The 26,611-nt window shown below is 43.8% G+C and overlaps 1 protein-coding gene across 12 annotated transcripts; it reads right to left on the bottom strand.

Annotated features, from left to right (window-relative positions):
• Window positions 1-1,435: 1,435 nt before the first annotated feature.
• On the bottom strand, window positions 1,436-26,292 carry LOC118387461 (histone-lysine N-methyltransferase EHMT1-like). 12 transcript variants are annotated; one of them, XM_052525614.1, is made up of 27 exons: window positions 26,207-26,292; window positions 15,742-15,829; window positions 14,611-15,149; window positions 14,275-14,431; window positions 13,925-14,049; window positions 13,666-13,818; window positions 13,387-13,464; window positions 13,052-13,163; window positions 12,831-12,942; window positions 12,086-12,218; window positions 11,756-11,899; window positions 11,240-11,475; window positions 10,256-10,462; window positions 9,940-10,022; window positions 9,668-9,774; window positions 9,270-9,392; window positions 8,906-9,007; window positions 7,953-8,057; window positions 7,647-7,801; window positions 7,312-7,473; window positions 6,958-7,102; window positions 6,503-6,580; window positions 6,308-6,423; window positions 5,957-6,043; window positions 5,728-5,806; window positions 5,318-5,493; window positions 1,436-3,255 (listed from the first exon to the last, which is right to left on the bottom strand). In XM_052525614.1, the coding sequence occupies exons 1-27, from the start codon at window positions 26,225-26,227 to the stop codon at window positions 3,078-3,080; spliced, it is 3,801 nt and encodes a 1,266-aa protein (XP_052381574.1). In that variant the 5' UTR covers window positions 26,228-26,292; the 3' UTR covers window positions 1,436-3,077. The 12 variants fall into 12 exon arrangements, with proteins under 12 accessions (XP_052381574.1, XP_052381581.1, XP_052381576.1 ...); XM_052525621.1 differs by having other exon boundaries at window positions 15,742-15,822; window positions 26,207-26,232; XM_052525616.1 differs by having other exon boundaries at window positions 26,160-26,209.
• Window positions 26,293-26,611: the final 319 nt, after the last annotated feature.

Below are 26,611 nucleotides of genomic sequence, written 5' to 3'. Positions count from 1 at the left end.
AATTAAACGTGGTATCAATGCAAAACTGGGGCCGCCCTCTTTTTTTAAACAAAGGCAAAAACTACTTTCGAAATACATTTGCCGAAACTGCTTTTCCCACGATTGCATTAATAATAGTGCATTGTCTGATAACTTGTTTTAATAACAGCTAAAGTAGGCTACACACTGCTGAGTTGAGCATGGTGCGCATTAAAAATACTTTAATTCCCTTCATCTGAACATTGGAATGTCATCAACAATCATGCATGCCAGTTCAGCGCACACATCCTAACAGAAAATAAAATATTGGAGAATACATTTCTTTGGGAATATAGTATATTTCGTGGAACAAATATGCTTCTGTCTGTATTAGGCTGTCATCTCAAAACCATCACCCCCCATATTTTTTTATTGCGGATCTATACTGATCCAAAGATTATGGCTATACTGACAATACACTGTACATCTCTCTCTGCCCAAACAATGGGAGTCGTTGTCCACATAACGGCTCGCGGGTTGTCTTGCTCCCGCCTTTGAGGGTTGTTGACATCAACCGGCTGTATACTGTGGAGAGAAGATGCTGTGCTACTAGCCTCATACCTCATGAAATAAAATAAAAAAACAATTTAAAAAATACCATGAATATGCATAGCCATCTCGAGACAAATCCGATAAGTGTTTTGCTCATAGTTGCCGGGATGTCACGTGTCCTACTTATATCAGTACACAAACTCAAGCATTACAACCCTTCTATTCGATCAAATAAACCTCACCTAGCAAATAAGCCAAATTCGACACTAATTGACCTCCATATAAAAAGTAATTGCTTGGTGGGAAAAGGCGCCACCTGCTGGAGACATTTTCCGCCGAGTTGGGCCTCATTTCAATTTCAAATCATTTTGAGGGCTTTATTGGCATGGGAAAAATGTTAACGTTGCCTAAACAAGTGACGCAGATAAACAAAGGTGAAATAAACAGTAAACATTATTTTGGAACTTCTGTGAGTAAAGACATTTCAAATGTCATACAGTGTTGTAATGACATGCAAACAGTTAACACAAAAGGGAAAATGTATTTACAATGGTGTTAGTCTTCACAAGAAACTGAGCATCTTTATGCTTGCAATAACAGTGGTTGAATACTTGACAAGATATTTAGACTTTTCAGTTAATTCATTTGTAAACAATTCCACTGACATGGGATATTGGTTGTAGGCCAGTGACAAAAAAAATCTAAATGGAATACATTTTAAATTCAGACTAACAACACAACAAAATGTGGAAAAAGGGCAAGCAGTGGGAATACTTTCTGAAGGCACCATCTGCCTCAAGCTTCTGTCTCCAGGTGTTTCTCAGGCTTCCTCTTAAATCTTCTCTTCCGAAAATCCTCATCCCCCCCGGAACCTGTCTGGTGTGCCCCACCGCACTCATGCTCTTAATAAAACCTGGCAGCCATATCCATTAGTAGTAAATTTATTGAAAGATACAACCAAGTCGATGGATGTTGCACGGTCCAGAAATATGTAACAGAAAGTAAATAATTTTGTATAACCTTTTTATATTCATACCTTTGAAAATGTGCACAAGAGTCACTACTGTACTAACCACATTAAATACATAGGAATAATGTGTAGGTTTCCATCAACATGAAATGGTGTAACAAAATTGAAACAGGCTAAACTACAGTAACTACAGATAGAAAACTGAAGTTAAATGTAAAAAGAAAAATAATTTGCTAAATTTGACAATGCAAAATCAACAAAAGGAAAAGAAAACATTGGCAGCAGAATTCTTGCATCTCACCCCATTAACAGTCAACCCCAATGCAGTCCCTCCAGAATTGTGTAAAATGTATTTAAAACGTAATATTCAAGGTGTCAGCCTTAAAACATGCTTAAAAATCCTGCAGATAAAAAATAAAAATTCACCCGCTTTAATTTTGTAGGTACAGTATAGTACATAACTGTACAGCTTAGTCAACTCCCACCTCAACCCTTTTGCAATCTTCATACCCTTACAGTTGGTCAATTTGATGTCATACCACCTTTCATATATGCACATACTGTTTCCAGAAGAAAAGTATTTAATAGAAAAGGACCATTGCGTTGAAGAGGAATTCATGCCAGAACTGACAGAATCTGCCACTCCTTTGTGGTCAAAACAGATCTGCCTTTACTGGACAGTGTCAACTTTACTTCGCCCCTCAGAACAGTGAGATGATTGGTTAGTATTCTCATTGACTTCAAATGTTGTACTCATGATCATTATCAAAAGTTCTGCATACAATACACTTGACTAAATGTAACAGAATATAACATTAGATTTCAAATTAGATTTGAATATAAAGTGAATTCAAAAGTATTTTTTGTTTTCATAATTGATATCTAGCACTGACAATTATTTTCCTGTAGAAATGCTCAAGAGAAGAAGTCCAGTAGAAACATACATGATTGTGACTTGAGTCCTCTGTCCCCTTTGCAATCAAACTATAGCATGAGGTAAATACATCAAACGTCTCAAATTGTGCATGAACATTTCTCATTTCTATGGTATCATGTGAGAGGGTAAGGGCACTCCTATGCTACAAATGCCTTTCGCACAGTGGAAATATTTTTCATGGATAGATTGTTGCTTAGTACAAACTTAATTCAGACCAAGGGCCAGGAAACACCATTACCCAGAACTGAGCACAAAGCCGGTTTGAGAATGACAATGGGAAACAAAACAAGAGCCAGGCTCATAGTAGTGTTTTTTTTTCTTCTCATAAAAGTTGTTCGTAGTGCATCGGACACACGTCAACAAACAGACTGTCTTCCTGACCAATATTTCCTGAACTGAGGGTGAGTTTTAGCAGATGTTCAGAGTTTGTGCTGGTAAGGAGACGTTAGAGCTGGTTGAAACATGAAGCAGGTGGGTTTCTGTGGGGTTGATTTTAGGTCTCAGTGATGGGCTCCACAGGCCTGAAGGTGATGATTCAACTGGGGATGGAGGTGGGGCGTCTGGGGACGTACGGCCTAGGGGTGGAGGTCGCTGTTTGGGGGAATGGAGACATATCTCTACTGGTCTGGAAGTCCTTTTTGTGGGGGTGTCAGAGGAGGCTCAGAAAGGGGTGGTGGAGGAGCTGGTGTCAGGGAGGGCGCTGGACTGCTGGTCCAGGGGTGAGCTGTCTGCCTGGCACAGGGCGATGGTCGCTGCAGAGTGCTTGCACTTGGGAGAGCCGCACTCACAGCTAAAGTGCTTTCCCTTGATTTCCCAGAAATTGTCACCGTAGTCAAACCTGAGAGATGAGGGGTTGGAGAGAAATCTTAAATCAAGCAACCTCATCTTGATTTTAGGGGGAACAAAATTATTAAAGGCCCAAAAAAACAAAAGAAAACAGAATTCAACTTAAATATGCTTACAGGGTAATAACTTCCAAAGACTGGTAATAACTGGACCGTGTGCCAAATAAAACATTAAAGTGCCTTCAGAAAGTATTCACAGGGTGGGATTAAAATGGATTTAATTGTCATGTTTTGTCAACGATATACACAAAATACTCTAATGACAAAATGGAAAACTTCAAAAAAACAAATCCTTTTACACCCATTAAACCCTAACTGTTATAAAGTCACTATTGGCCTCATTGTGAAATTGCTGAGGTTACCTTCCTACCCCAGGCAACTGATTTTAGGAAAGACGCCTGTATCTTTGGAGTGACTGGGTGTATTGCTACACCATCCAAAGTGTAATGAATAACTTTACCATGCTCACAGGGCTATTCACAGTACCCTTCTTTGCGAGGCATTGGAAAACCTCCCTGGTCTTTGTTTAATCTGTGTTTGAAATTCACTGATCAACTGAGGGACCTTACAGATAATTGTATATGTGGGGTACAGCGATGAGATTGTTGAATTACTATCATGTTAAAAACCTTTTTGGGATAGACGTGCCGCTAGCACCCCACCTCGACAACATCCTGTCAAATTGCAGAGCGCAAAATTCAAAATTTGTAATATTAAACATTCATGAAAATACAAGTGTCTTACATTGTTTAAAAGTTTAATTTATTGTTAATCCAGCCACTCTGTCAGATTTCAAAAAAGGCTTTACGGCAAAAGCACACCATGCGATTATCTGAGGAAAGCACCACACACACAAAAGCATTACATACATTTTCCAACCAGAGGCACCACGAAAGTCAGAAATAGCGATAAAATAAATCACTTACCTTTGAAGATCTTCCTCTGGTTGCAATCACAAGGGTCCCAGCTACATAACAAGTGGTCCTTTTGTTCGATAAAGTCCTTCTTAATATCCCATAAAAGTCTGTTTAGTTAGCGTGCTTGACTCAGTAATCCACCGGTTTTCCTCGTTCAAAATGCATACAAACGAATCCCGAAAGTTACTAAGAATGTCATCCAAACAAGTCAAACAACGTTTCTAATCAATCCTCAGGTACCCTAAAATGTAAATAAATGTTCTAACTTAAGACAGAATAGTATGTTCATCACCAGAGATAAATAATGAAGTGCACGCCCTCACTGACACGCACCACAACAGCCAAAGTGGGAGCCACTTAGAAAAACGAATTCCAGCTCATTTTTCAAAAAACAAGCCTGAAACCTTCTAAAGACTGCAGTTCCTAGGGCTTCCAGTAGATGTCAATCTGGGAGGTATTACATTCGAGTCTCATAGCAAAGGGCCTTAACACTTATGTAAATATGTTATTTCCATTTTTTATATATATAATTTGCACATATATATATATTTTTTTAACTATTGGCTTTCATTATGGGATATTGTGTGTAGATTGAGGAAAATATTGTATTGAATCAATTTGAGTAAGGCTGTAACATAACAAAATGTGGAAAAAGGAAGGAGTATTCCCATCCTTTCACTAGTCCAACGTTTTGTTGTTACAGCCTGAATTTAAAATGTGTTAAATAGAGGTTGTGTCACTGTCCTACACACAATACCCCATAATGTTTAAGTGGATTTATGTTTTTTGAAATTTGTACAAATTCATAAATGAAAGGCTGAAATCTCTTGAGTCAATAAGTATTCAACCCCTTTGTTATGACAAGCCTAAGTAAGCACATTTTTACTCCTGAACAGAGGTGCCCAATGTAAACTGCCTGTTACTCAGGCCCAGAAGCTAGGATATGCATATAATTGCTAGTATTGGATAGAAAACACTAAAGTTTTCAACTGTTAAAATAATGTCTGTGAGTATAACAAAACTGATATAGCAGGTGAAAACCCGAGGAGAATCCATCTGGGAAATATTGAGGTCACCACTCATTATAATGGCTGTCTATGGGAATATGAATGTAAAATGCATTGTACATGACCCTTACCCTAGCTCTTCCCCAGCCTTGATGGTCTCGCAGGCGAAGAAGGCGATATGGGGGAAGCGCAGGTCCTGGTGTGCCGTGAACACCCGGCAGGAGAATAGGTTCGGCTCGCACATGTGGTTGATGAACCGGCTGATGTTGCCATAGAAACGGGCATCTATGCAGTACACGTCACCCACCTGCGACCAAAGAATACCCATAAATGGATGATAATGAATAAAGCAGGATCTGCTGTGGTAGAGATATCAAAGAGAATAACAAGGAGAATTATCAGAAGAATAGAGTGTTTTAGAAACCCCACAAGGATAGGCCTCAAGCGACAGGAATAAAATTCATTTTTGATCACTGGGTAACACATTGAGTTGAGATAACTAGTTACATTTAGGATTTGTCCTAGTAGCACTGATCCCTACCTTGCTATCCAGGTTGAACAGATAGGAGTCGTTTTCCCTGACATCTGCCTCTGCATCAGAGATGATCTCCCCCACGTACCTGTGGACAAGAAGTGGGGCCCGGATCCACCAACACCACAAATATCAATGCAGCACCACACACAGATGACATTGCATGGGAAATCATTAAGAACTTGCAGCAAAATAAAGCTTAACTATGCATTGTGAAAGGGGTACGTCTGGGACTCACTCGCACACAAAGGTCCCCTGAGGAATTTCCTGCAGTGTCCGGACCCCCCAGCCCATCCGACTGGTCCGGAACAGCTGGAGCCGGACCCTGAGAAAAACTAACTTTTTCAGCATTGATGTTCTTACAACACACTCATCTCCCAAACATCATCCTCACATGGATTTGGGAAGTCAAATCCATGAAAAATTTCCCATGAAGGACTGCTGATTGTCATTAAAATATATTTTTTTATTTAGATGTTCTTATCAATAGGGTTGACAAGTGTTTGCTTGGTTTCATAAATATGGTAGCATGTATAGACGGGAAATTTGGCTGTCAGTGTGGCCATGTGAGGCGGTCTTGGTACGGTACCTCAGTCCGTTCTGGACCACACGGTTCTTGCAGGTTCTCCAGCAGGAGCAGGCGTGGTTACACTCGAAGATAAGGGGCGGTTCCTCACGATAGAACTCGGGGAGCAGACGACCATTCTGAGAACAGTCACGGAACAGACATGACGATCATGCAAGATCATCACTTTGTCAACAATAGTGAAGTACTCGGCCTTACCTTGTCATACCAACAGCGTAGGCTGAGCTGGCCACACATGCAGCTGCTTGAGGAGCAGTTGTCTTTACACACACAGTACTGTGGACAGCAGGGACAAAAAGAGATGGTCATTTAATCTTTCATGACATGCTATCCCAGGGGTGGGCAGTAAAAATTGTCTTGAGCGCCACTTTGGGATTTCAAAGTTCAGCAGTAGGCCGCAAATATTTCTTCAAACAGATTTGTTTGTCAAAAGCAATTTGCGGGCCAGAAAAAAAGGCTGTCATTTAAAAGTATAGGTTCCTTATAATTCGGCATACTTAATCTAGTTTTAGACAGGCACATTTTTTTATTTGCCATTTACTTTGTTTACCCAAACCTCCCACGGGACAGATTGAATGGGTATGTTGCCCACCACGGTGCTAGCCTGTAAGCATGATCAACTATATGATGGTCTATCCAGCAACATTACCCACCTGTAAGTGTGTGATGTTCTTGTCTATGTTCATGGGGGAGGTGACACAGTTGTCTGGCACGTATTTATAGTTGTCCGGACAGGGCTCACTATCCACCGAGTTGACACAGGGGACTGGAACACTCTCATACCCCCGGGCTATGTCTCTGTAGTGTGGAGGGAGATGGAGGCTCAGGTCTCAGTGGACTCAGTGTTAGACTATCAATGCATTATTATCAAAACAAAAGGAGGTCGCGACAAGTGAAGGAGAGATAAAAGGAGAAGGGTACCATGCATTGCCGACAAAAGAAAAATAATGTCTAAGAGCGTAATGCAGGAGATTATTGTGAGAGAAAATGAGAACGTGGGATTCTACCTGTTGAGGACCTTCTCCCCCTTGGTGCTGCTCCTGGCCTCCCTAATCCTCCTGTTTGTTTGAAGGGTGAGCCACACCCTGGAGCTGCGGCTGCAGCAGTCCGGCGGGGTCTCCCCCTCGCGGTTCTTCAAGTTGACATCCACCCCACGAGACAGCAAGAGTCTGAGGGACCACAGACTTCACCACATCACTTAAGTGTACTAGATGGAATAGTCCTGATATGGCTACAGCCTTGGTTATAATAAAGGAGGCTACATCCAAACCAGTGCTGTAGATGGCGATTTTATTACTTATTGCTGAATCACCAGAGCCATTTCCCCTCAACCTTTACTCACGTGACACATTCAAGCCTGTTCTCCCGCGCGGCGATGTGCAGAGGGGAGTCTCCATGGATGTTGACAGCGTGGAGATCACACTTGGCCTCTAGGAGGAGCTCAGCAATCTCCACACTGCCAGAGAACGCAGCCCAGTGGAGACAGATGTTCTCCTCCTTCAAAACGACAACAAACAGCAGCAAATTCACAAGTCAGCCAAAACAAAGCCATAGACATAACAGTCAGACATAAGTCAAACACAAAGCCATTGAAACAATTTGGCTTGGGGGAGGTCATGAGGACCTTCAGTTGAACATGGTTACTGACCTTGTCCCTGATGTTGATGTCAGCTCCTTTAATGAGAAGCAGCTTCACCTGGTTTAGGTGCTTATACTCCGTTGCCCAGATCATGGCCGTCCAACCACCATCGTCCTAGAGAGTAGCAACAGCATAGCTTTAAGAATGTGCCACTGCAGTACAGGATTGGTTTAAATGTCCTGGATATAACAATGAGCAAGTTCACCAACCTTCTCCAAGAGATTGTATTATAAGAGGGTGAGGATGTATTTCTATTCAAGAGCTCAGAGACAAAGCTTAGGTGGCAGGGTTACCACCACAAGGACAAAGAATGCCTTAAATCGCGCCATACCTGCCGCAAGGTCAATCACTTCAAATACCACACTGGGGTTCTAAACTGTGCAGTCCCACAGGCATATGGCGTCAGAGGCCCTTTGATGGTGGCATACAAAGGACGAAAGATATCTCCTTTTGAAATGCTAAAGCATCCCTGCCACACGTCATTGATATGAGATACATTTTTAGAGGCAAAGACAAACAACCGTTTTAGAGAGATGGTCAGAATAGAGGTCAAAGGCAACTTACTCGGCAGTGTATAGCTTTACACAATCAAATAGGTTATCACACAGCAGGGGAGCTGCAATCCTAACTAATGCATACTGGGAAAGAGCTGATAATTCCGCAGCGGCTGCAAAGTAAGAGAATACCATTAGGGACCCATGTCGAGTGGATGGGGGCAGCACACCCACCGGGAGGAGAATCAGACCTCTACAGAAAGGCCACTAGTGAGAGGATGACACACAGGCCAGAGGAAAATACAACTGGATCAACATGAAAGCATTATTGGTTCTGGTTGACTTCAGTAGTACAACCATCCTAAGCCATAACCTTCTTGAGGGACTAAACTTGATTGTGCAGAATTACAGTTATGCTCAAATAAACTTTTATTTCACTGGTTTATGACTGAAAAGGACAGAACTCACCTGACAGTTGATGTCTATGAGTCCTGTGGAAAGGAGATGCTCCACGATGTTGTAATGGCCAATCTTAGCAGCTAGGTGGAGACACGTGAACCCCTCCACATCCTGGAGAACAGAGGGAAGGAAGTCAACACACATTGCTCCTGTCATAAGATTTGCACTGTAATACAATGCAACCATCTAATAACCAACCAACAGTGCTTTCATGCTATCAAATTACCCTTACCAACGACTAAAACAAGAGCGGCACTTCCATACAGCAGCATTAAATCCACTACGCCCATGGAGCTATACATCAATAAAACAACTTTGGAGGATGATGTGGAAATTATATATAGTGGTGGAAAGAGGGGGTTGGTTGACCCACCTTGTGGCTGGCAATGGCTCCTGCACTCAGTAGGTAGCGGACTGTCTCCAGGTGGTTGTTCTCACAGGCCTCCATCAGGGGTGTGCGCTGGTCCTCATCACAGATGTCCAGGTTTGCACCAGACTGGTAGGTAGGGAGGGACATCAAAACTGGATCAATCTACTCATCAATACTATGGACATGTCCTTATACAATGTCAAAATATGAAAATATTGTCTGATCAAAATGAACACGAGTCCATTATAAGATGTCAATTAATGTTCAACATGATAAGCTGGTGAGTCACATGACAGATACCAGTGAACCCATTCTGAAAAGCTCTATTCTGCATGTCCAAGTAATGCATTGTCTACCCCATCACTCATCCACTGCCAGGGGGAACCATAGCCAACCATCACCTGAACCAGCAGGTGACAGATCTCCTGGTGGCCTGCCGCAGCTGCTACATGGAGGGGTGTGCGTCTGCTCTGGCTCTCCATCTTAAAGTTAGGGTCCATCCCATCCACTAGTGGACAGAGATGCAGAAAGATATATATATTTTTTTTTAAATCACAAAATCCCAACCACAGAACCAGTTATAAAGAGTGAATGGCCAGATAATGACTTTTGTTAATTGATTAATATAAACATCCTGGCCCACTGAGGTTTTACTCAAGGCATCTCCCCTCACCCAGCATGAGAAGGACCTTCTGTAGCTCGCCCTGTTTGGCAGAGATGAACAGCTGCTTGGGGTGAAACCGCAGCTTCTTGGGTCTGATGCACGACACATGGAGAAAGTCAAGTCAAAGGAATACACACACCCTCACAATAACAGGAAAATCTTGATAGATAATTGAACGTGCATAAACATGAGCAAAGAACATCAAAAGAATGTACTGTATAATGCACTTTTCACAATACTAATAACAATCTGAAACAATTTAGCCTAACGAGTGCATAGTAGAGCAGCATTCTTCGCTCAACCCTGAGTGTTGGTAGTGTCTTACTTCTCTGTGTCCAGTGCCAGCAGGATGCTCTCCAAGGTCTCTTTAGGGGTGGTGCCCACTCCTATGCCCATCCCAATCCCCACCGCAGGAGGCAGTACTCCGGTTCTGGAGCCCCCAGGGAAGGTGTCCAGTGTGTGCCCAGGGGGGATGGAGAGAGAGCTGTCTGCTCGGCCACTTATATCACCTCCCACAGAGAAACAGGATAGACTGAAACACACACAGAATGCCTGACTACTACAACAGAAGAGTGATACGGTTCAAAGTACCAGTGACCTCTTCCCAAACTGAAAGGGAGGTGTAATAGGAAACCCCCTCTTTCCACCACTATATCACTTCATCATCCTCCAAAGATATTTTATTGATGTATAGCTCCATGGGCATAGTGGCTTTAATGCTGCTGTATTGAAGTGCCACTCTTGTTTTAGGCTGAGGTACGGGTATTTTGATAGCATGCAAGCGTTCTTGGGCCACAACAACCCAGAACAGCTTCAATGGACCTGGGCATATATTCTACAAGTGTCTAGAACTATTGGAGGGATGCGACACCATTATTCCATGAGAATTTCCATAATTTGGTGTTTTGTTAGAGGTGGTGGAAACCGCTGTCTCAGGTGCTGGTCCAGAATCTCCCTTAAATTGTTCATTTGGGTTGAGATCTGGTGACAGACGGCCATGGCATATGGTTTACATCGTTTTCATGCTCATCAAACCAAATCAGGAACACTCATGCCATGTGGATGGGGACATAGCCATGGTAGCCAAAATAATGGCCTGCCCAGCATTTTTATACATGACTAGGCATGATGGCATGTTAATTGCTTAATTAACTCGGGAACCACACCTGTGTGAAAGCACCTGCTTTCAGTATACATTGAATCCCTCATTTACTCAAGTGTTTCCTTTATTTTGACAGTTGTATGTATTGACAAAAATGCTAGACTGCAATGGATTCCCCCATTACTCCCAACAGTGCTGTGAACCTACCCCCCAGTGGTGGTGTCTGCCCTGCCCTCTGTAGCCCCGGGGGTGGCAGGGCCGTGTGCAGCATGTGTGGCGGGCATGGTGGAGGTGGTGTCGGCCTTGGCAATGGTGACCTCCTTGGCCTTGCTGGCCTCCTCTCCACAGTGTGGACAGAAGGTTTGGCCCTTCAGCACCGAGGCACAGGCCCGGTGGAAACGGTGGGAGATGTTGACATCCAGTTGGCACTCCATGAAGGTCCCCTACAACCCACAGCTAGGTCAGTTTGACTACAGCTGGAAAATCCCAGTATAACTGTTATGTTTAGGAACTTGGATGACAAAATTAAGCCCATCGATAAGTCAGTGGTTTACTTGGGCCAGGGGTTTTTCCTAAACACAGGACATGACCAGGAAAACATATTGGTGCCCTAACAACAACCATCACTATAACTAGGACCTAAAGCTTTTACTGGCTTACTACAAGACACTTTCTACTAACTCAGAATTAGATGGATCACCCCAGGGAGGTTCCAGTACTTACAGCCCTGCAGAAGAAGCCACAGCCGGGGCAGCACTGGTGTTTGACCATGCCGGCCCGGTGGTCCTCACACAGCACCAGCAGCTGCACAGAGTTCGAAGGACGCATCATCTCATGCTTTAGAACCGCACTCTGACATCTGCTTAGCTGTGGGGAGAAGGAAAGAGATTTCAGTGAGAAAGAAAGGCTGCATCCCAATTTTCCAGCCTTTTCCCAGTGTAGAATAGAATGGAGAATCAGGAGGCAGCCAAAGATACAGGGAGAGAATGTGATAAGTGAACTTACGGAATATAATAAGTATAAAAATAGGATGAGGCCAAGCGTCAGGCTCACCTGTCGGTCAAAGCTCTCCGTGGCCATGCATTTCCTGTCGGCCAGTGTGAGGATCTCCCGGCTCTTGGGTGTCTCCATGCGACAGCTGCAGAGGGGTAGCTCCTGCACCATGTCTTCCTCCACACCCCAGTAACTCCTGCAGAGGACCATCAACTCAGCTCAGCTCATCCAACAGATGTCAATGTGACCCTTCCTAGACACAGGTTTCCTGCTCTTTCCAAGAGTTTATAGAGACTCATTTGAAAAGAAACAAATATACCACAAAGAGCAAAACTCACCAAAAAAGAGACCCTGTCTTTCAAAGATAATTCCTAAAAATCCAAATAACTTCACAGATCTTCATTGTAAAGGGTTTAAACAGTGTCTCCCATGCTTGTTCAATGAACCATAAACAATTCATGAACATGCACCCGTGGAGCGGTCGTTAAGACACTAACAGTTTACAGTCGGTAGGCAATTAAGGTCACAGTTATGAAAACTTAGGACACTAGAGGGCTTTCTGCTGACTCTGAAAAACACCAAAAGAAAGATGCCCAGGAATCCTGCTCATCTGCGTGCTGCAAGGAGGCATGAGGACTGCAGATGTGGCCAGGGCAATAAATTGCTATGAGTCATCTGATGACTCAAATGAGAGGCCTTGTCCCTTAACATAAATAGAAACTCTTACCAACAGGCAGTTCAGTTCTCAACTATACCACTACCTACCTCTCTTACTCCCCCATCACCAACTCCTATAAGGCCTAACTCACCTGTGTGCTGTGGGGAGAGCAGCATTTCCTTGGCATTAAGGTTGAGTGAGTGGAGGGGAACCTCTGTGTAGTCCTTACTCAGGCCTGCCTGGCCCTGGGGCCCTGTGCCTGAAAGGGGAGGAGAGTTAGCTAACACAGGGAGCAGAAAGTCAGGGGTAAGAGATATCTCCAAGTCTTTATTATAGTCCTCATAAGGCAGAAAGATGGGTTTCTGTACCAGGGAGTCCCTCAATCTTGGGCTTCCTATTCCGTTTCCTGGATGGCCGGAGCAAGAAGTAGTCTCCCTTTGATTTCTTTTTCAACCTCTTCTTCACGCTGGATTCCGAGCTCTGCGTGAAAGCAGATCAATTGAGACATGTAAAGTTCTATTCTCTCCCATGACCATCAATATATTCCTCACTCTGATGGTGAAACAGATGATGGTGGAACAGACAGAGAAAATGACTTGATAATGTTTGGGTTCAGAAAAACACTCCTTCATGCCATTGGATGATGGTCTAATCAGCAGACTCAAAGAAGGTTAAATTGTTGTCAATGATTGTGTGTTCTTACCGAGTCTGACTCGTTCCCCTCTTCTTCACCTTCCTCCTCAGCTGATTCCTCAGAGTCCGGCTCCTCTCCCAGCTCCCCCTGAACAGACAAGTATCACAACACACAATGTCAAAGAGGTTTGGCCATTTGGAAAGGGAGGGTGGGGGATTTAATGGTCTACATGATTTGTGATTCGATACCTGTGATACCTATGAATGTAATAGGAGCATCATTTTATCAAAGTTATCAGCTGGGGTCCAGGTAAAGCAAACTAAGATAATGAAGTCAATAGGTTCCCACCTGAAGAGCAGGGCCTGATGTTTGACTCTTCTCCAGGGCTGTGGGGACACCTTCCTCTCCACCCTGCTCCACCTCTTCCTCCCACTCCTCCCACCCTTCCTCCTCTGACTCGTTCTCCACCCTTTCCCCATTCACGTGTGATACCGCTTTAGCCTACGCGGAGAAGCAGAGTAATATTACAACATGACACTTATAGCTAAATCTCCTAATTACAATACATTTATTCTAAAACAGTTAAGATAGTCTACGGAAGTGAGACCTGTGCTCTTTGAGTTGATTGAAGTTGACTAAACATCTGCAGCACCGTCCCCTGCCTCAGCACTTTAGTTTTCTTCCTGGGGACCAGACTGTATGTTCCCATCTTCCGTCTCTTCTTCCTCGATGCTGGAAGAGAGCGTTCAATTGAGCTCAAGGAGCCATGAACCTCTTTACAGAAGCTCTCATTCATACTCCTCTGGCTTTTGCAGCCTTGAAACAAGTAAATAGCCTTCAGTAAGCAAAGTCCTGCCATTATATAACTGCATTTCCATTGTTGTGTGTGGACTGTGATGATTATTTGGCTTATACCCCTGTCCCTCCCCTTCCAGGGCCCAGTGCGGTCTGTCTGACCTGTCTGGGACTTGGCCGTTGCTGCAGCCGGCACAACGATTTGGCTCGGAGGTAACTGGTTCTGGGAGGGGGACGTCTGCTGGGACTTCTCCTCCTCTGGTCCATTCTGACTCTCCTCGTCTGCACCGTTTGGTTCTGTTAATTTCCTGTTTAGAAGCTATGGGGATAAAAAACAGCAGTGAATCAAGTGGTGGCTATGCTTGATATTGTTGTTGCACTTCCCTCACCAGTTGCAGAACCAATAAAACATGCAATCACTGTCCAATGTGGACTATGTCTCATCCAAAGACCAAGACAATTAATGGACTACCTCTTTACTAGGCTAAAGTTAGTTACCTTTAGCGCCTGGTTGGATGCTGGCATGGACATGGTTTTGCGTGCTCGGTGTATGGCGATGGACTGCGGGGAAGGGGCGGGGGAGTCGTTAGCGGACGTGCCGTTTTTAGTCTCTGCGTCTGAGGTTCCCTGTCCCGACGGGGACCCGGCGTGCTGGGTGTCAGTCGTTATTGCGCCCAGACTGTGGCCGCACCCGTCTGCCAAAGACGGGAAAGTTTTGGCGGCGTGTCCAATCATGGTGGTGCCTGAGGGCAACCAGCTAGTCCTGTGTGGGGCAGCCGTCGAGCCCGTCGAAGACCCCCCCTCCTGCTGCTTGCTGAGGATGTATCCGTTACTACCGGTGGTGGAGCCGTGAGGCAGGTCCGTCTCCATCATCCCATTCTCTGTAGCCGCCTGTGACCCGTTGGCCTGGGAGATCAGGGGGGTGGGGTTCTTGTGTCTGTTCCCCAACTCTGCACTCTCATAGGTCCCATTTAGCTCCGCCTCTGCTCTGGGACTGGACTGCAGTCTGGCAGCTACCTCCTCGTCTCTTGATGCATCTATAATAGTAGATATCAGTCACTCACAGTATGGCCTTATGTTAGTTCAAGAGAGGACATACAGGTAACTGCCAAAATAATGAAAACACTTAAGTGAATGAGGGATACAATGTGTATTGAAAACAGGTGCTTAGGTGTGGTTCCTGACTTAATTCAAATCACATCACGCTTAGGGTCATGTATAACATTGCTGGACATCCCATTATTTTGGCTACCACGGCTATGCCCCCATAGGTTGACAACGTCCCCACCCACAGGGCATGAGTGATCACTGATTGGTTTAATGAGGATGAAAACCATATGCCATGGCCGTCTCAGTCACCAGATCAACCCAGCTGAACACATGGGAGATTCCAGAGCAGCGCCTGAGTGTTTTCCACCACCATCAACAAAAAAAACTAATTATGGAATTTCAAGGAAGAATGGTGTTGCATCCCTCCAATAGAGTTACAGACACTTGTTGAATCTATGCCCAGGTGCATTGAAGCCGTTCTGACTTGTGGTGGCCCTATTAAGACACTTTATGCTTCCTTTATTTTGGCAGAGTACACCTTGCCATGTTTAGCTGTGATGACTTTAAAGATGAACTCACCTCCCTCCTCCGCTCGGTCCCCAGGTGACTCCATCCCATCCTCCATGGACTCCCCTTTAACCACTCTGCCTTTGGCCAGACCTGTGGGCTGACAGCACACATATACACTTAACGCCATACACAGCATCAAGAACACAACTATGGTCAGAGAACGTCCTATACAGCAGCATGCTGGAAAATAAGCAGCCCTGCTATGCACTAACAGAGCCTGTCTCCATATACACAAGTTACAGACTAACATAATGCACTCATTAACCTAACCTAAGTAGCCAGTCCTTTACAATTTCACCTGATTTTTTAAACTTAGCCTGAACATTTCAAAGAATGCGGTAGGTTGAAGTATTATTGGAAGCGTATGATCACCATGGCTGAAATAGCATACAGCAGTAGGAAATGAATCAGTCTCCACCTCCAGAGAGCTGCATTCTGAAAAGCTTTACCTGCAATGTCTCACACCTCCAGAAGAGGAATCTCATGCTCAAACTTATCGGAGACCTAAGTCAATGTGATTGGTAAGGTTAGCACCAGGACCACACATCAAATATGATGGTTATGGTAAAGACCTATTCAGGGAAAACTATCCATCTTCTGTTCTTGTTTGCCTTGCATCATTCTGCCTCGTTTCACTGATGCACCTGGCCTCTCAATACAAGGTAATGCAATTTTACAGCAGCACTAGAAAACAGCAATGGAAGGAAATTCACCATCTTCCCCTCCCCCGTGACAACCCAGGCCCCAGACTGCATTGTCCGTGGAGCATTTATGATGATAGGGCCTCTGCAGAAGTCAGGGCATTCTTGCGCTTCATGGAGCAGCGCAGAACTGTTGTGAAGGAAGTGAGTTTGTGTTTATATAGGACCTCCTGCCGACACCTACCGTCAACCAATCATGTCAATGCGGAGCTATAAGGAGCCCTCCGCAATGTTACAGAATTTGAGAGGCGCACAGTGATGCGCTACTGAGTTCATTTTGGTCTCTGCATGCCTCCGGAGGCTCTGCAATTGAGTCACACCATCCATACGGCGCCGCCGACCACATTTTCAGATCAACCATGAATTGGCTTTAAAACCACTACAAAATGTCTACTCTTAAAGCACCCTTCTCTCAGTCTCCAGCAGGGGAGCCACTACACAGAGTCTTATATTAGCTCAAGTTTGTGCTTATTTTTGGAGGATATAGCCTAGCCTAGCATTAGCCTTCTTCACCAGCTGTCCACGGCCAACTTCCCTCAGTCACCTCAACCACAGAACGGCCCCCACCTTTTGGCACACAGCAAGAGGCCTCAGTTACAGAGGCCTCTTGTTTCAATGTGTCCTTCAGGATTAGCCTGGCCAATGCCTGTCAGAATAAAAAAAAAAGACACCTCAGCCTAGCTGCTAGATTTCAGGGAAGAGGTTTTTGCCATGAGACCCTGCTCTCGTGACCTGGATGCATCTCTAGAATCTACAGGGAGCATCACCTGGCAGAGAACATGGTGCTAAGGCTGATAATTCACCTTAGAAATAACAAGCAATATCATTTTTGAAGGTAACCCAACCAATAGGCTACTTTCTTAAGTCTGAGCAAAGGGATATGTGAATTGCCTATGACCACTGACACTCCAGTGGACAAAGACACTGGTGGCCTTTGCCAGGCTTTTGACAATGTAGTGATCTGTCTGTAGAGCAACACTTGTAACTCAGTGGTTCTACAGACAAATCTATTAATATTCGGAGCATTCTCTAACTTGTATCCTCTGGGTTATGAGAGAATTGCAATGAAGAGATGCTCTTTGACTTATGTTTTATGAAAAATCACAACCATATAAAAACTAAGTCTTCCGACATTAAACAGATGTACATTTAGCTTTTTCAACAGTTACAGGGTAAATGTGTCTTACTCGTCAGTGGCTAGCAGCACCCAAGAGCAAGCTGATAACTGTTAGGCTGAGGCACGCAAAGAAGAAGGATCTCCAAGGTATTCAAGGAGTTCCAAGGTGTGTGGTTCGACACACATCTATATGGGAGGAGGAAAACCCTTTAGTTTTCCTTCCTGGTATCAAGAAACCTTCTCTAACCGTGCTTCTAAATGTCCTTAGTCCTCCCCCTAGTGGGTAAAAAGGGAACGTGCCCATTGGAGGGAGAAGAGAGGGGGAGGGGAGAGCTATCTGCAGAGCTCCGCCATTTCCTAACCAGATTGTTTACTGACACAACGTGGCCAACACTGCATTTTTCCACTAGGTGGGGGACATAGAGTCAGGATTTGTGTGGGTGGGGGGAGCTCAAAGGCAGATCCACCTATGGGTACTAAAATAATTAGCGCACATTAGAAAAGACAGATCAGAATCATTACAAATGTAGGCTACATAATAAAATCCTGTACAAAAATATATAACTAAACACAAACAAATTCTGAGATGTTGTAAAAAAATAAAAAATAATAATTAAGACAGGCTTTTAAAATGTTGATATCAGAGTCAGACACTGTCATTTAAACATGACTGTGCATCTATCTGCCAAGTATTTCTTGCCAAAAATATATCTAATTGCAGTGAGGTCAGCGCAGCCTATAGGCCTAGCTATCTTGGGTTGTTTCTGATGCCAGACTCCTGAAGTAGGCTCGTCTATCTAATGAAAGGTGGTGAACGAACAGAAAACATCGACTAACACAGTCCAGCATAGTAAACAACAATTAAGCCTTCTCCTATTGCAGGTGTTAGACAGCCCATGAGAGCAACACCTTAAAGGAAAGTTGGTAGCATGAACAAACAGTGAGGAGTTTGGATTTACACCAAACTGAAAAAAAATCAACTAATTGTTACAAAGCCATTTTGAGTGTAAAATGCAGGCACCATCACACTGGAGAGTGAACACGGTACGGGACACCACTGAGGCTCGGCTAATATAAAAGACCTGGGTCCCAAGGCTGTCTATTGCACATAATTATCCTGAAGTCATTCCTCTTTCATCTGTTTCTATCCAATGTCTTTGACCATATGGGACATTTTCCCTGCAGTACCTTATTGGCCCGTTCCTGAAGGAAAGGGTAAGGCTGCAGAGGGAGAAAGAGAGGATTGAAAAGAGGATGGTCTCAGTCCTAGAGTGCCTGCCTGGCAGGAAGGAGAACCATTTGAGATTACCAGGAAGTCCGATCTCTGCCCTGCACGCAGTCATCTCCAGCCTACTGTAGCCTGCTCCTTTCCCTTGTGTCAATGATCCAAGCACAGCTAATGAGTCCCTTTCGCACAATACGCAATCAATCCATGGAGATTTCTCAAACAGCTGGATCGGCGAAACACATCAGTGAGACAAAATACATTTTTCTAACCCCTAACCCAGTGCGTTTACTAACCATTTCACCACAGGGTAGTAGAGGTTTGCTTCCATATGCAATGTTGCAATCAAAGATCACATAAGGCTGAAAATCCCTTGATTACTGATCAAGCGCTCTGTTCAAGCCCTCTGTCATGGACTCTGAAGACTGGCTGCACCTCCCAGGGGCCAAAGAACTGCCTCCTTTGAGCAAAGACCAGACCAAGCAACCAATGACAGATTAGCAGCCTAAATGTCAATGGCAGAGACGACAAAGCCACAAAAAAATACATGGAAATACAGAGCAAGTTCAATGTGTCTCGACAGAGGACGATTCAAAAGCAACCAAGGGGAAAGTGTAGGCTAACGTCTCCTTCCCTGTGGTAAATATGCGCTTGCAGCAAGCATCATACCTGCTTTCTCCTGATGGGCTCCATTGAGGAGAGTGGTTGAGAGGGACAGAGAGAGCGAGCAAGAGAGAGAGAGCGGGAGTCTCCAACGGATTATTCCTCTTTTCCTTGTCCTCCCCACTTGCACACATTAATCTTGTTGGTCATGTGACCCAGCAGCTCCCTCTGTTGGTCTCTCTCTTAAGAGGGCTTCCGCAGAGCATGCTCAGTCAGTTCAAATTTCAGTGGCTCTTTTTTCCCCCGTCTCTCTCGCAACCTGTTTGCTAATGAATGCGCGCAGCCATTTCAAGAACAGCAACCAAAAAAAATGAGGAAAGGTAGCTAGGCAAGAGGCCAAAGAGGAGAGCTGCATGAGAGTCAGAACCCTAAATACCCAACATATGCTCTCCTTCACAAGGACAAAGAGCCCCAAATGTAACCAACATGGGAGCGAATTTCAACCATCTTACTTCTGTCAAGGAATTGGTCTCCACAGAGCAGGAAAAGGAGAAGATAAAACAATGATATCAGGCCTAACCAACTACTGTAATGCACCTGTGAAATAGCCTAATGATGCCCACTTCACTGTATAGGCTAGGAGAGGACAGAAAATGCCTCCAGCTCCCACTGTTCTCTGACATGAATCAGACAGATCTCATGTTAATTCTATTGAACAAAATAATTGAGCAATGATCAGGGGCAATAACAGAAAGGATAGCTCGAAGATGAGGACAATCTCTGAAACATGACCATAACCCCCCCCAAAACAAATTCTGTCCCCTGGGAGGTGCAGCACTGCCGATGATCTGTTGCCACCTTGCGGCGCAATCATTTTTCCGTTTGTGTATAGCTTATTCTAGGATCTACTCCAATTCCATTGATTCACACAGTTGGGTAACTGGTCCACCTCTCCAGAGGTGAAATGCATTATGCGTGCAGTCAGGATCTCTCCCTCTTCCTACTCTTGCTTCCTCTCCATCTCTAAAGGGTGGGAGGCATCAACACTTCCTCTCTGACTACATAAGAAATTAATTATCTTCAGGCTGAAAACCACAAGGCAACACCACACAATACCTCCCAGAAGAACTGGGGAAACTAGCACATATCACAATAACACAGGGTCTTCTGATTTCATATGCACATTTGTTTTCCCAATCCTCTTTTTGACCTCTCCAGAGTAACATCTTTTCATTTGTTGTGGTAAATGAAAACACCAAAACTAATTGTTTCCCGCCAAACTGATGTGAAGTGGAAAGTATTTCAAGGGAGGATAATATGGAAATATCCCTTTTCTCAGAGATAGTTTGATAAGGACACTCAAGATCTGGCACACGGGCCTAGTCTTTTAGAATGTCTAATGGCTATTCTGGGATTCCCTGTTATGAGTGGAGTGGTTGGAATTTTTCCAAAAAACTTGACTAATAACAAACCTTTCTCCAGAACATGAAGATAATTAGCCTAGATAGGCTGGGGACTCAACGGTGCTCAACACTTCTGCCCTCTGTGTTCATGCTGCTCTATTTCCATGGCGGTTTCAGGCTGTCAACATGGCACCACAAAGCAGAGTGAGAGTCAGTCTACTGCGCATGCTCAGTAGAAGGCATGTCAGCCATTTTGAAGCTATGAACTAGCCAAGTGGCAAGCGGTGGAATAGGATCTGATAAACCCTGGCAGACCCTTCTCTCAAAATAGTCCACCTTTACACATCGCTGAACAAAAAAAAATCTGTTTCCGTTTTCAGTTGACAGGAATCAACTTGTTTTCTTCTGCCTCGATAGAGCCGACACAGGAAAAGAGCAAGGGAGGGAGAGAGAGTGAGAAAGAAAGAGTACATGAATGAGAGCAAGAGCGTGATGGAGAGAAAGAGGGAGCGAGAGAGAGAGAGAACGAAAGAGTTGTTACAGGAGCTCTGGCCAGGATAGGATCTCTGTCAGTCTACTAGCAGCAGTGTATGCTACCACACCCCCACAGAAAGCAGGGGGCCCACTGCCAATGAGACATTTAGTCCTTAGCTCTTCTGGCTAAAGCCACTACAATGAGTAAAACCTATGCACATGCATGGCAATTGAGGCTACCAGACATCACTAGTACACTAAAATAAACTATGCTTAAAAGCCTTGAAGAAAAGGACTTGACAATTACTCTTCTACATTCGGACAGTTTCTACTGTACTCGCCTGCCATCACACAAGTTATCATATTTTAAACACCCCATCTGCAATAAAATATAGCACCATTAGTTGCAGAGGTGGGAGGATTCTCAGGATTACATGCAATGTTTATAGGAGAGCATACAAATCAGCTAGATTTGGAAACATCAATGCTGTTCATTGGGAACAAAGTCCTTTCCCAGATCAGCCCCCATTAATTAAAGCAATGAGTCAGAGTGGAACACAGGACTTCTGCTAACCTGTCCCTGCTGAGCTGAGCTCCTGGGGTGGATGTGGATTTCAGGCCCCTCTACATGGAGCGTTCAGATGATAGTCCCTTTGTCTTTACCACAGGAATGTGGCTTAGCAATAGCCACATACTAGGCTATAGGCAGCTGATCAAGTCTTGCTGGTGATCTGGTTCCCATGATTGATACTAGAGCATGTTTGGTCTACAGGTAAAGGACATGGCCCAGTCTGGAAAGTTGACCGAATTACATCGATTAGCCTAATTAGCCAATTAAATATTCCATTCGTCCATGAGTTTTTGCTTAAAAACAAAGAGACAAAGGAAGGATATTCAATTCCCAAAATGGTTGCAGAGAATATTTAAAAAGGACAGAAGTCAGGCAGTGAAAGACAACATGATCCATGTGAGCAAGCTCCATTTGAAGATACTTGAAATGGAGATTGTTATAATGCTGTCCTTTTTTCTTTAAGTTGAGCCCCCAGGCAACCATTGAAGTACCTGGATAAAGCAGTGAGTGTCCAATAATGGGGGAGGAAGAGGGCGAGAGTTGAGCTCCACACTCCAACATCTAGCGTCCCACACACATGCAGCGTCCCAGCTCAGGTCACATGACCAACTCTCAATAGAAAGCGCTGCCATGGCCCTTACTGGGCATGCTCAGATGGAGCCCTGCTGTTCTTCATGGAGAAGGAAGAAGAGGAAAAAAAAACATTGCAGCCATTTCGTGAAACAATATCAAGAGACAATGGGTAAACTGTCAAGGGGTCTAACACTTCAGAATGTTCATGTCTAGTCATGAAATCATACATTTTTACGCAATCAATCGGTGACACGCAATCAAAAATATTATTTTCTGTTAATAATCACATCAACAATGTTTTCCAGAGGATTTAGGATTAGGATGGCCGGAAACGTTTTTGGGGTTGAATATCAGGGTAACATCTGACCAAGTCCTTCCTACTAGATCTAGCATACATTTGCAGAGAGACAATAGCCTCTGAAATAGCCTAAATATAGTTCACTTCCCTAAAAGAAAGATCTTCTTGGAAGTGTACCATACTGTAAGAGTAGAATATCACCTTAATGGAAACAAGGACTTTAACAATGCACATGTCTAAAAATACGAATTATACTGCCCTACGTCTATCTACCCTATTACACTACCCTACGTAGCCTAACGCAATAATCACTTTCCAGTCACAAACTTGGACCCCTCCAGGGACCAAGAAGTTCACAATTCTTTATCTGGATAAACTATACTGAGGTAGGCCTAAAACGAAGAGTCCAGATGGGTCATTGTCGTCTGTTTTTTACAGATTAACACTAACAGGATATATCGCCCAACAACCTGAATGGTGTTGATAACTGTCTTATGATTAGTTGACAGCATCTAGAATTACATTGATTAAATTGCAATGCAAATTATCTGTAGAACACGGCTATACTCACTTTACAGTAAATCATTGTACTGCTGCTGGGTTTATTTAATCAAAAAGTAGCCTGAACAAAAAAAAAATAGGCCTCATTAAATAAATGTTTCATCGAAAAAAGGCATTGCATATTTTCCATTTAAGAGTAGGATCTGTGTAGATGATAAGCTGCATGCTCTATCATGACCCAAAAAAACAGGAATAGGAGGCTTTTTCCATCACAGAGTCTTCAATCCAAGCAAGATCGATAAGATGCATCCCAAAAATCACCCACTCCTTTTGCCACTTCAGATATCAGTGGAAGGCACTTCAGCCACTGCGCCTGAATTAGCTAAACCCACACACATCCTACCTGCACATCACAGGCTACAATAGGTTTAGGCTACATACAGCTTGTGGCCTGACAAATATATAAGATAGAAGGAAATAGTGTGATAACCACAACACGAGTGAATATTTTAAGAAATAAAGACCAATAATGTCCCCATTCCACCAAAACAGAAGACAAGCCAGTATAAGGTTGCAGTAATATAGAATGTTTACACCCCACCAGCCCAGCCCACCCCACAGTGCACCATACCTTTGTCTGTCAGCAACAGAGGCCGTGCCTTCAAGGAGCTGAGCTGACGCCATAAGAGTGGGTCGTTCCTGTGAAGGCCAAAGAGGCCAGGTTGTCTGCTCTAATCAGTACCCCCTCTATACAGTAGGAGCAGCAGAGCTCAACTCAGTGCTGAGCATGCTCACTGATGCCCAACATCTGTCAGTCAGAGGGAAGGCTGCAGAGAAGAACTAGCTTTCCTGGATAACAATGAGCAAAACTCCCCAGTGGCGTCCCTGTTTACCCACACCACCACCAGTCAGACTTTCTTGTATAATCAACACACTTCTCTTTAGCAAATGTTTTAAGTCTGTAAATAAATCATTTGTTGAATAATCATTTTAAGATTAATCCCTCGACTAATGTTTTTTAATGCTCTCATCCAAAATGCCGGCAAATGGCCGAAACAATTAGCCAAGTTAGGTCAGGCTCTCTCTCTTTGACAGTCTTTGCCCAATAGAGATCTTTGTCAAACAACAAAGAAGCCTCCAGGGCCCTTCTTTTAGGGAGCCACCACCAGGGCCTTTAATGAGAATTTAAGCCTACACACTAACCTTCAAAGCCAGGTAGGATAAGGAAACATGTCAGTAAACCATCAAATGTCTTCTCGATTCACAGAGAAACCAGTCTAAACAACATTCACTGCTCTGTATTCTCTGCCAAAACCATCTCGATGGGCATGGCGTGTGGTTATTACTGGCATGTGTAGGATATTGTATGCATGAAAAAAAAATGTGTTGCCTATGTGGCTCTGGACCAATAATTAATGGATTTTTGGGTGCAGAAGACAACTGAGGATTTAGAAGATTAATCCCTTTAAACAAGCTAGATGCACGTTGTCCCTCACAAAACTGACATTCAAGTTCTCAAACAGATGAAGATGGTACAGAGAGAGGGCTGCTCCTGTCAATAGAAGGAAGCTGTCAGGTGCTGGGGCAGACTGTACCCGAGTGACACGTCATTCGAGCTCCCTCTGTCGGATAACAGCGGATTATGACAACATTGCAAATGTACATGAGAGTTTGAGTAGACGTCACCCAAGTCTGTTGACATATTGATCATATTACTTTTTTACGGCCCATATCAGCGGATCATTCGACATTGTTGGTTAATAAGTCAACACAACACAGGGTGGTGGAAAGTGCGTGTAAGCTTGCTATTTACAGTAATCACGTCTGGCTACACAGTAGCGATCTAACAAATCCCCATGCTTCCCTGTGCATACAAGCTTTGCTATTCTGAAGCGTTAGCGATTCTTTTAAAAGTCAACAGTTTACTATCTTGTGTTATATTGATCTCAAAATGTTTCGTTACTAACCCCCACAGTTAGCGAGTAGGAGTTCCACGCTAGATGGCTAGCTGCTATATTCTACATGCTCAATATGTAACTTTTGATGTCTCGTGCAGCGAACACCAGCAATACTACTGAAAGTTTGATTTGAGAGGAAACATGGCTTTATTCGATGTTCTTAGGTGCAGAATACACTGACCAGAATAATGCCGCTTGCTACCTACCAAACATACGTGAAAAACCGTAGCTAAGTTATATAAACGGTGGTTAAACTTCATCCTTTACCGAAAGCCTTGCTTGGACCCAATATACCCATGACTGTACACATCCTACATAACTACTACAGTACTGTACACATTTTATACATGGCTATACATTTATTTTCCGAACTCTGACATTGCTCGTTCTGATATTTCTTAGTTCCTTTATATTGTTAGGTTGGGTATTACTGCACTGTTGGAGGTAGGAACATAAGCATTTCGCTGCACCTGCGATAACAGCTCCAAAATATGTACGTGACCAATCAAAATTGATGTATAGTTATCCCCAGCCATGGCTACTCAGCTAACTTGCTAAGCGAATCTGCTGCCTAGCAGGTCCCAGCATGTGGGCCAGCGTAGAAACAGACTGCTCTTGCAATAGCATATGCAAAAAAAAATAGTTGAAATACATTGCAAGAGTTAAATTACAATAATGTAATGTATGTGTTTTGCACAGGCAAACCAGACGCGAAGAGACGGATAGTAATAAAGCCCTGACAATTGTATGACTGATACCACAACGACAGCGCTGGATACATCAACTTGCACAATTCAGATTCAAGGGCCGCGCATCCTCCCAACGACACAAGCGCATTCAATCGCCATACCAACACAAAAGCTCAGGATAGAGCCAGGCGGGCAGTTTGAAATTGACTGCAGGCATAGGTCTCACTACAATTACCCAAGTTCAGCTTTCTTTCCCTAAAACGATTACATTTGTTGCTACGGGCAAGCCCACATATTCATACAAACCCCCACACCTCATCTAATGGAAATCAATCTTGATGTAAATGTGTCTCTCGCTTACCTCGGCTTGCACGGAAGCCATGGCTCTTTTTGCCTAAACAGTCTCCGCCCACTTTACTCTATACGTCATCACATTCGTTTCCCTGACGTGCAGAGGAGGGTAATGGTTAGAAGGGATACAGCTTTTGTCAAATTATAAACGTAAAAAATATAAATTTGAGGAATTTTAGCTTACTCTAATCCTTTTCCTAACCTTAACCTAATTATCCTAACCTGCTACGTTAATTCTCCTAACCTGCTACGAATTCAAATATGACATAAATTAATATATATATATAAAAAATGTTTACCCCTTTTTCTCTCCAATTTCGTGGTATCCAATTGGTAGTTACAGTCTTGTCTCATCACTGCAACTCCCATACATACTCGGGCGAGGCAAAGGTCGAGAGCTGGGCGTCCTCCAAAA

Source organism: Oncorhynchus keta, chromosome 9 (assembly GCF_023373465.1).
Source record: "Oncorhynchus keta strain PuntledgeMale-10-30-2019 chromosome 9, Oket_V2, whole genome shotgun sequence".
In the NCBI taxonomy this organism is placed as follows: domain Eukaryota; kingdom Metazoa; phylum Chordata; class Actinopteri; order Salmoniformes; family Salmonidae; genus Oncorhynchus; species Oncorhynchus keta.
Note: the sequence above shows the minus strand (reverse complement) of the source record. Positions and strands in the feature narration are given on the sequence as shown.